Source organism: Chinchilla lanigera, unplaced genomic scaffold, assembly GCF_000276665.1.
Source record: "Chinchilla lanigera isolate Chin_1 unplaced genomic scaffold, ChiLan1.0 scaffold00174, whole genome shotgun sequence".
NCBI lineage: Eukaryota > Metazoa > Chordata > Mammalia > Rodentia > Chinchillidae > Chinchilla > Chinchilla lanigera.
The window spans coordinates 186,521-197,643 of record NW_004955575.1 but is presented as its reverse complement, the minus strand read 5'-3'; the positions used below and the strand labels follow the sequence as shown (position 1 = coordinate 197,643).

Genomic DNA, 11,123 nt, shown 5'->3' with positions numbered 1-11,123 from the left:
AGACTGAACCCAGGGAACACTGAGTTACATCCCAACCCCTTTTGGAGACAGGGTCTTTCTAAATTATCCAGGCTGTCCTCAAACTTGAGATTTTCCCACCTCATTCTCTCAAGTGGCTGGAATTACAGGTATGCACCACTAAACTAGCTAACAACTAACTGATTTTTTTTTTTTTTGAGACAGAGTCTCACTGTGTAGTTCAGGCTAGCTCTGAATTCCCTATGTAGCCCAAACTAGCCTTAAACTTTCAGCAATTTTCCTTCTTCAGCCTCCTGAGTGCTGGGATTACAGGTGTGCATCACCATACCCAGCTCTAACGACAGATTTTAAAGATCCAAATATTCATTTTTTTAACTCTTTCTATCAAAGTAAGGAGCTGCTACTTACAAGGGTGTTGATTTATAGGAAGATTCTGGGTAGGACGTTTTGCCATTCACTTTGCCATTGGAAGAGTGCGCCATGGGGCTGTCAGCCCTCTCCACATAGTCACATGGGGGTGGAGGCATGTCCTGTGTGCCCGCAGATACGTTTTTAACCTAAAAAACCCCAAACGAAAACAGCAACAGCAATTAGTATTATGTACCCTGTAATTTAAGGGGTGCATGGGAAAAAAATTAACCCTATATAAATACCAAATATTTACTGGGCTCATTAAATATATTAACTTAGAGTGATTGCATTTTTATTATTAAACAGTCAAATCAATATTTCTGTAAGCACAGAAACAGTGCTACTGCTAGTTTTACAAGAGGGGCTAGTGTCAGGGGAAAAATCTCACTTGATTCTCTTCCTATGTAATTAGGTGCAACAACTACCCACCTAACTGTCCCACTGCCCCACCCTCCTCCGTGGTAGGAAAACCAGGTTCAACATAAAATAGGTGTGCGACAGCGCAGAGGCGAAAACCTCCCCACTCCAGGAGCTCAGACTGTCCTGGACCCGCCCTTATCACCCTGCCGCAGCCTCCCAAGAACTGGGATTACAGATGACAGACTTGTGTCACTACAACAGCAGCAGTTTCGCGTCTCACAAACTCTCTGCTAGTGCTGCTGCCGTCTGGGCCCCACTCTTGGAAAATCACTGATCTAAAACGAAAGACTTTGCTTCTTACTCCATTCACCCTTGAGCATGAAATGGTACAACTACAGAAGAAATTAAGGCACTCGAACTTATCTCTGCCATATCTCTTTATTTTCCCCTAACCGACATTTCACAGGCTCCACTACTCAGCCTCCCGGTGCATCAGGACGCCGCTGCCTGCCTTTTTCACTTTCTTCTCACTCCCTTGATGTGTAAAGAAATGCAGGATAGTAATATCCAGGGTAGCGGTGGAGCTGAGAGGTAAAGCACTTGCCTTGTATGTGCAGACCCTGGGTTCAGTCCCCAACATTGCAAACAAAAAAATTCATTAGGGATTGTACTTAGTTAATAAGATTTACCAGAAAGGGTTGGGGATGTAGCTCAGTATGTAGGCCCTGGGCTCAATTCCCAATGCCTAATTACTTTGTTGCTGCTATTCCAAGGATTGAACCCAGGGCTTTGGGAATGCTAGGAAAGCACTCTGCCCCTGAGCTACACCCCCACTCCTTTTAAATTTTCATTTTTACATAGGGCATTGCCAAGTTGCCCACATTGGCCTTGAACTTGCATTCTGCCTACCTCAGCCTCCAAGTAGTTGGCATTACAGGTATGTGCCACCATGTCAGCTACTCTTAAATTTCACCTAAAAAATCTATCACCTATTACTCTACAGTTGATTTTTTTAAACGGAGGGGAAAAAAACAACCAAATCAAGTGCTAATCCCAGATAAATCATTTAGCTATTTTAGCATAAAGGAATGGAAATGACTTATGGGTTAGGGGGGAATCAAAATAATCCCACAAGTGACTTATGCAGAAAAGTAGAATTTTTCCAAGTAAGGGAGGGCAGGACCTAGGCTCCCCCTTGACCTGCCACTTACAAGCTCTATAAAGACTCAGCCTCCTCACCTGCATAAAATGGGGAAACCACCCACTGTGTGAAGTTGTTCTGATGAATAAAAGATGTGGCAGAATAGCTCCTTTGCCACAATGCTTTCTGAACAGCATAAAAAGTCCTAAGATGCTGGAATGAAGGCCATTAGATCCAATCAAAGAATTTTTGAAAGAATTCAGAGGTGACAGCAGAATTATAATTGAATTATTTCACTCTTAGACCCTTGTTGTTAGGTTCAACATCAATACAGAGTATTGACTTCCCTGCAATACACAAGCCCTACACTTAGGTTTCCATTCCTCACAGCGTTGAAACCCGGCAAGCACCATTCCTAGCCCTGCAACCCACGTCTGAAGGTCCTCACCCAGCCTCAGAACACACAGAGGCATTGTGTTGACTGCTTAACACTGAGTTAGAAGGGAATGCGAGCATTTTCCTCAGAAAGTGGAATTTGGCAGCAGCCTGGAAAATGGGTGGGTTTCCAGATCTCACCACAGGGGGAGATGGGGTGGGAACTATTCTTGGCTCCCAGAACACAACACTGCATTCCACAGGGAAAGCCCCACCAAGCCAAAGAGGCCTCGTCAGAATCTGGAAAGACTTCCTTTCCTTAAAGCCACTTTACACTTCTCCAGTTGCTCCTTCTCCTCCAGCTGGACTGTAGCAGGGGTCCTTTTGGGGCTTCTTAGAGCCCGGACTGCCCTTCCTCCTTTCTTTGCCAGCTAATCCTTCACTGGGCTTCAAGTCTTAGATCAAGTGTCACCAGCTCCTAGCGACCTTTCCCCTCAAGTCCCTGCTGGGAGAGGAGCAACCGGTCCTCCTAGCACCCCACACCTGGGCTGACAAAGAGCACTTCGGCGTTGCCGAGCAATCGCTTACTCATGGCACCGGCTGGACTGCTAATCTCTAACTGTAGCAAACAATGTACTATTCTTAAACCACCCCCATGACCACTGAATTGAGGGGTCATTTACTAGGCACAACTTTACAGGCAAGTGTTACTCCTTCCTCAAAAATGAGGAAGCTGTGGCTCAGGGAACTGGACAACTTTCCCAAGGACCTGGACCTAGTTAAAAAAAAAAAGTTAATATGGGCAGTGTCCCGCTTTACTCTTTGAATTTCTAAAGCCTATCCCAGTGCCTGGCACAAATCAAGAGCCCAGAGTTTTTAGCAGAAAGGCTCCCTCACTGATTACTGTTCAGTTCTACACTGTGTATGCCTAAATGGTTCATCAAAAAGCCATTCTGAGTTGGCCTTCATTTATGTCAGTGTCAGCAGAACTGGACTAGCTTGAGCGCAAGTTCCACTCTCCAGCATAGATCTTTTATATTTAAACCTTTTTTTTTGAGACAGGGTCTCGCTGTGTAGTTCATGCTGGCCTTGAATTTATTATATAGCCCTGGCTGGCCTTCAACTCATGGCAATCCTCCTGCCTCAGCCTCTCAAGTGCTGAGATTACAGATGTGTGCCACTATGCCTGACAAAGCCTTTTTGATACATGGGCATAAAAAGTTCAGCAGCACATACAGTAAAACTGGAAACAGACATCCAAATTTGTAAAGCATTCTATATTTTTAGAACCCACACCTCCAAAATTAAAAGCCCCACCCAAATACGATGCCAGATTCAAAAGACGAGCAAGCAACTGTCTTGGTTCTCAAAGAGAAGTTTGAAAGTTCAGAGGCAGCCGGGCGTGGTGGCACGCGCCTGTAATGCCAGCACTCGGGAGGCTGAGGCAAGAGGATCGTTGCCAGTTTGTGATCAGCCTGGGCTACAAAGTGAGCTCAAGGCCAGCCTGAACTGCATAGCGAGACCCTGTCTCAAAAAAGACAAAAAATAAAGAAACAAAAAAAGAAATAAAATTTCAGTTCAGAGGCAAATATAAATTCGTAAAACAAGGAGAAAGGTAATTTTTTCACTTTTAATGCTTTCTTTTTCCCCCTTCCCCAAAACTAAAAGTGTACCTTTTCTCTAATGTGCTTCATGATACGCATACAGTGTGAGTATGAACCCAGTACTGTTGCCCTGAAGGTCAGCAGAGTAAGTGGGGGCACCTGCGCAGACTGACGGGCTGGGTACCAGTAATTTATACAGGGGGACCCAATCTGCATTTCCAACGAGGAGATGAGGCTTTTCTGAGTTTCACTGTTACTACTGATGGGATCCCAGCCAAGAAAACTGTATGGCACAGTTGAAGTTCGTGAAGAGGAAGAAAGGAGGCGGGCGTGGCTGCGCAAACCGGGAATCTCAGCACTCAGGAGCTGGGGCAGGAGGATCCCTGCACATTCAAGGCCCATGTGAGCTGCACAGTGAGTGCAAGACCCCATTTCAAAGAACAAAACAAAACAGAGAGGAGGGCAGACAGCTTGAGGGGTGGAGACTCGAGGGAAGGCGCTCCAGGGGCCTCCAGGAGGCGAAGATGCCTTCCCCTCGGAGATCTGGGTCCCTTCTGGAGTTCCTGGCCCCACCTCCCCATCCCACACTTAGACTTTATAGAGGCAGCAGAAAGACAAATATGCAAGGCAACAGAGGAAAAAATACACCAACCAAAGAGTGTCGCAGACTCAGTATTAGGGTTAAATTAAAACAGGACAAGCACTCCATGCAGTGTTAACAATTAAGGGAATTAAGTGTTTCTGAAATGTCAAATGAAATAAGAAAGATTCCAGTCAGGTGTGGTGGTGCATGCCTATAATCTCAGCACTTGGGAGGCTGAGGCAGGAGGATCCCAAGAGTCTGAGGTCAGCCTGAGCGATGCAGTGTTCAGGGCCAGCCTGAACTACATAGTGAGATCTTGTCTCAAGAAACAAACAAAAAGATTCCAGAAGATCTACACAAGCAGTAATTATGATGAGGACAAAGTTTTCTTCAAAATGTAATTATGCTCATTAGCAGGGTTCTGATTATGTGAAGTGTGAAAAAAAATCTCAGAAACAACACTCTTCCACAGAGAGTTGATGAAAAAATTATAACCCCCCCACTCGCCCCCAGGATGTTAGAAGAGGACAGTCCGGCTTCAGAACGGTTTGGTGTTCTCTGGATGCCCACTGGGCCTCTGCCCTGCCTAGCTGGGGCCAAGATGGAGCTCCAAGATCACGCAGGCCCATCTTCCCCACCAAACCCCCAAGTCAAGGGAGTACAAAGGTCGAGGATGTTTTGGGTCACTGAATGAAAAGTTTCTCTCTCCAAAACAAAGTGAGGGGGAAACATTTCATCAGTGTTCTGTTTGGAATTAGTAACACTACTCTCCTGCCCTCCTTGCTTTCCATCCTGACTTCCATCCTTCCAGAGTGCACAGCCAGGAGAGCACAGGCCCACATCCAGCCAGTTTAACAGTGTGACCCAGGTCATCCGCTCCAAGGGAAGGAAAGTTCACCTACTGAGTATCTGTCATGTGCCAGGCAGAGCTTGACCATGTTGATTCAGCACCACCCCATGATATAGGACTATGTGTATTATCTGATGATGAAATGGAGCTGCTAAGGTTAACTCGATCAAGGTCACATAGAATCTAAAGCGGCAGAGGTGGAATCTGAACCCTGGTCCACCGAGCTCCAAAATCTTGCGCCTTCTGACCTGTCAGAATTCCCACTTAAGACTGGGGTACCCACTGCTGCTGACTACATGTATGCACGTATCTGTTTACATACTGAGGACTGAACCCAACCAGGGCCTTGGCCCTGAGCTACATCCCCAGCCTTTTTAAATTTTAAGACAGTGCTTAAATTGCTGAATTGCCTAACCTGGGCTCAAACTCCAAGTCTTCCTGCCTCGTCTTTCCAGAGTGCTGAGATTACAGGCCTGTGCCACCGGACTGGCTAATTGCTGGATATCTGACTATTCTCTGAAACAAAGAGGATCTTTCTTACTAACTAAACTCCTCACCACACCCTAATGAAATATGCCATGAAATCGCTACTGGTCTAACGGGGTGCTTCAGTCACTAGTGCCTTTGTTTAGGCTGGAGCCCAGGAACACCACCCTCCTAAGGGCTTTTCCTGCCTGGTAAGGGAAGTGGAGAAACACCTCCAGCAGGAGGGAGGAGCAGGTTAATCTAAAGTATCATCTCCAGTTTTCAAGCCGCTGTCCCACCTGCCAGTGTCCTGGTATAATACCACAGCCTCAACACTAAGTGGTCCAACTTGTTTTTCTTGTTTTCTGGTATTTTTACATTTGCAGGTGCTGGCCCATACCAAAAGCTCAAAACCACCTCCCTCTGAAAAGTTCTCCAAGGCTTTTTTACACCTTCAATCTGTTGCCATGTGTACTAATCCCCCATGAAGCTCTGAGCAAGTCTGATTAATAAAGGCTGCTCTGATGGCACTGAGCACTTACAAACACACCCCACTTCCACGGCTGCACAATGCTCAGCAACAGTAACCCAGTCTTGCAAAAATGAATTCTGAAACTCCCTCAGGGTCAATGGGTTACTGGAGATTTGGGAGCACAGCCTGCGGAGAAACCTTATACTCACTGAGCAAACCTTGTCAATGATCTCAGGCACAGCCCCTTGCTGCAGAAATGGAAATACAGCAAAACTACTCTGACACACACCTAACTCAGCACAGCTCCTCCACTGGTGCAGTGGAAGGCGCACAATGCCTCGGTGCTCAGAGCCTGAGGCGACAGCACCTGCACTCAAATCCCTTCTGTTCACTCCGGGGTGGGCTGGGTGCACCACGCACACACAGGAGCTCACCCGCTGACTGGGCTTGCAGTGTGACGGCCGCGGCTGACACCAGAGAGCAGCGGTTCTGACAGTCCCCTAGGAGGGGCATCCACAGCACCTGCTCAGATCCCGCCCAGAGCCTACTGATCCGAAACAGGCCCTCCAGGGATTCTGACTGCTGCCTGAGGCTTGAGAGCTATGGAGTTAGGAACAATTGTTCTCCCTGCTGCAGACAACTGTGCCTTGCTGAGCTCAAGATTCCTAACACACACAGCTGGGCTTAGAAACATTAACCCCTCGTGCTAGAAATTATGAATTCCTGCCCTCACAGAGCCAGAGCACGGGCCCGGCCCTGGTTTCCAGGACGCCCCAGTCTGTCCTCCCTCCACTCTGCTCACACTGGTGCTGGGTCATTCAATTACTATTCTAGCTAAAGTTTATTGAGTAGTAATATATTATGCGCTGGCCCACTCTGTATTTTTGTCTCTTGTTTTGTTTTGGTGTTTTTGGGCAGCATTGGGGATTGAAGCCAAAGCCTTCACACACAGCTACATCCCCAGCATGTTCTTATTTTTTACTCTGAGAAAGGGTCTCTTACTAAGTTGCCCAGGCTAAACTGGAACTCACAACTGTCCTGCCTCAGGCTCCAATTGTGCTAGACAGAAGTACAGACATGTGCCAACACCACACTCATCTTAGCATGCCCTTTAATTGTTACAGCATCAGTGTATCTGTGAATGGAGCTTTTCTTTTACCATTTACAAAAAGTAATGTATCAAAGAACAGATAAAGATGCACTGGGGCAAAGTTAAAACCTTTCTCAGAATCAGATACCAAAAATTGTGCTAGGTTGACCACAAATAACTGAGGGCCAGGCTGCATACCAGGGACCCTGCCCCATCTCTAGGGTTTTCCGTGTGTGTGTGTGTGTGTGTGTGTGTGTGTGTGTGTTTATTTACCCTGTGGTCCTGGGGGTCAAACCCTGGGCACTCTACCAGTCTATCACTGAACCACACGCAGCCCTTTTGATTTCTTGAGACTGGCCTCGAACTTGCAATTCTATGTCAGCCTCCTGAGCGGCTGGGATTACAGGCCCACACCACTACCCCAAGCAGACTCTTCTTTTCACTTTACCAAAACAAAACCAAGAGCATCTGAAACTGCAGTTCTTGATTTTCTGTTACTAACCAATAAAAACAAATCTCAAGCACACAATCTTCTCTTAATAGTCACTACACAGGTGTATGCTTTCCCAGAGCCAGGCTGCAGGTATAATATTTATTCTACAGAAAGTAAGCACATATATTTCCACATATTTATAACTTTCTAAAAATCCAGATGGGATATATGGATCCAAACAGAAAGATTAACATGAATTACTCATTCGGATCGACTCAGTTCTGGCACCCATGGCTAAAGAGTCCACCTCTGGCACTGGTCAACTCCTTAGACTCTGTGAGAAAGCAGAATGGAATCTAGTAATAAGGTAACCTCAATGGAGGAAGCCAGCAGACATACTTGAAACTGCTCATAAGCCGAGTGTGGTGGCTCACACCTGTAATCTCAGCACTCAGAAGGCTGAGGCAGGATCACTGTGAGTTTGAGGCCAGCCTCGGCTACATATGCAAGTTCAAGGTCAGCCTGAATAACATAGTAAGACCCTGTCTCAAAAAAGAAAAAAAAAGCAACTGTTCAGAAACTCATTCCACCACACAGACGGTCTACACAGCATCTTTCTCTAGAAGTGGTCTCCTCATGCCACACAGAAACTCTAAGGATGCCACGGGCCATACTACGCACAGGGGGCCCTGCCTCTGCCCCATCAGGTTAGAGTAAGATGTCACCTGCCCTACGCTTGTCAGACAAGGTCCCTTCCTAGGCCAATTTTAGATGAAGCACTGATATGAAAACTGCAAGAGCTCTCATGTCTGTAGACAGCTGAGCCTGAGACCATTATACCTGCTCAGAGCTGAGCTTAGAAGCATTAGCCAAACTGGGCGTGGTGGCGCATGCCTGTAATCCCAGCACTCAGGAGACTGAGGCAGGAGGATCACTGTGAGTTTGAGACCAAAAAAAAAGAGTAAGCATTAGCCAAAATAATGAAAAGATAAAAAAAATAATGGAAGCATTGGCCACCCTGCCTATGTTCCTAGAGAGAAAACAAAGCCTACCCAGGTAGAAAAATAGAGGTGAGGAGGCAAGTCCCGAGGACCTGTAAGTCCCTGATTTTAGCAGTGCCTCTTTTTTCTCCTAGAGACAAGGTCTAGCTGTGTTCAGGCTAACCTTCAACTCACTATGCAGCTCAGGCTGGTATCGAACTCAAAGTAAACCTCCTGCCTCAGTCTCTAAGGTTAAGCTGTTTCACCTCTTTCTAGGATTTCAAGAGTATACCGAAAATCTTGCAAATAAATGCATCCTTTTATGTAAGTAAATTTATGTTGCCTCCTATAACTAGGAGAATGCTCATTTATGCACTATCAGAATTCTGTTCTGCTGTTTTCCTTTCAATATCCCTGAGAGATAGATAACCATACCTTTACCAGTCTCATTCAATTTCTCAGATGAATCTCAGATCAACAAAACAATACAGCTTCATTTTATAGACAAGGCAACTAAAGTCCAAAGCCATAAAGCTGCTTTCCAGTGAGTACTGGAATTGGCTATCACAGTATCTGGCACTCTCCAACCAAATCTCCTGGTATTCCTACTCTCCAATACATTGCTTCTATGAGAAGTAGACTGGTCAACATTACATGTCAAGCACAAAGACAGGGACGCCGGAACAGTCCCGCTGGTCCATGTGAGAAATGAAACCTGCAAGGAAGAGTATTTTTTGCCTACACTGATGCCCAAACTCAACAGGCAGGGTATTCTGGGCTGTGTGTAGCAAAGTAACCCAGGGCAGTAGCGAGGAAGTTCATTCACTATGAACAATGGCTGAGGGCTTCTGTCTTGGTTACTTTTCTCTCGTGGCTGGGACAAAATACCTGACGCCCAAAATTAAGGAAGGAAAGGTTTATTTTGCTTACAGTTTGTGGAGGTTTCAGTCCATACTTGGCAGGTTACAAGGCACAATGGCACATGTCAAGAGGGCTACAGCTCATGGCGGCAGAACACAGCAAAAGCAGCAAGCACACAAGGGAGGAGTGGCCGCAAGCAGCTTCTTCGTCTCCCTTACATATGCAAACTATCCACCCCAGGGCGGGTGTAGCTCTCACACCCATAATCATTCAAACTCTAAAAGCCTGCCCCATGGCCACATTAGGCTTTGGGGGGACACACAGACACAAATCATAACAGCTTCTATGCCTCTTTTTTCTCCTAGAGACAAGGTCTAGCTGTGTAATTCAAGCTGACCTTCAACTCACTATGCAGCTCAGGGGGGTATCAAACTCAAAGTAATCCTCCTGCCTCAGCCTCCTCCAGAGTGCTGGGATTACAGGAGTGCAGCACTATAACCACACAGATGCCCTTTTTTTCTTTTGATGAGGTTTCACTATGTTGTCCATGTTGGCCTTGAACTCCTGACCTCAAGCAAGCCTTTTGTTCTAGCCAAACAGTCTGGACTACAGCTGGCTCACTGAGCCCAGTTTAGGGTTTTACTCTTGTCACAAGGATGGATTACTTGACTCTCAGCATTAAAAGCACCTCTAATTACAAGACAACAGAAAGGGAAGTAACTCATCTATTTCCAGTTGAGCAAGGGAGGGCACCTTAGCCTGTCATATCTACAATAGTTAGTCATTTATGAGAAACAGTGCTCTGGTACCTCAGAATTATGTCCCATAAATGCTGACCTTTACCCATCAAAACTCTTACAAGGATCAAGATAACACAGCCAGGTGTGGTGGAGCACATCTGTAATCCCAGCACCCAGGAGGCTGAAGCAAGAGGATCATTACAAATTCGAAACCAACCTGGGCTACAAAGTGAGCTCAAGGCAAGCCTGAAATGCACAGCAAGACCTTGTCTCAAAAAGACAGAAAAAAAAAAGAGCAAGAGAAGAGAGAAACTGGCCTGGCATGGTGGCACATGCCTATAACTCAACTATTCAAGAGGCTGGGGCAGGAGGATTAGTAGTTCAGGGCAGACTGAACCCTGTCTATCGGAAAATAAAACAGAAAAAGGGCTGGGGTACAGCTCAGTGGTAAGACACCCCTGAATTCCTTTCCCAGTAAAAAATAATATATATTTTTAAAAGGACTGATCATAGAGCTTGGAGCTCCTTGGGCTCAATCCTCAATATTACAAAGAGAGCAGACAAGCTGGTTGAGTTCTGCCACTTCAGCCATTGCCAAAAAGTAGAAGAGAAAATACATTAGGACATGACATTCTCAGAAAAACAGAAACCAAGACAACAGTGACACACTTCATGTTCTACTGGCAAACATTATAAAGTCTAACAATACCAAAAGTTGCTGGCAAGATAAGATTGGTAAACCATGGAAGATAATTTGGCATTATAAGACATACATTCAC

At 45.9% G+C, this 11,123-nt stretch overlaps 1 protein-coding gene across 1 annotated transcript in view; it reads right to left on the bottom strand.

Annotated features, from left to right (window-relative positions):
• Positions 1-11,123, bottom strand: part of Ocln (occludin) — a 46,734-nt gene that overhangs the window by 12,736 nt on the left and 22,875 nt on the right. The window contains exon 5 of the mRNA XM_005413920.2: positions 388-536. Within this exon, the coding sequence (XP_005413977.1) occupies positions 388-536 (149 nt within the window). The remainder of the gene's footprint in view (positions 1-387; positions 537-11,123) is intronic.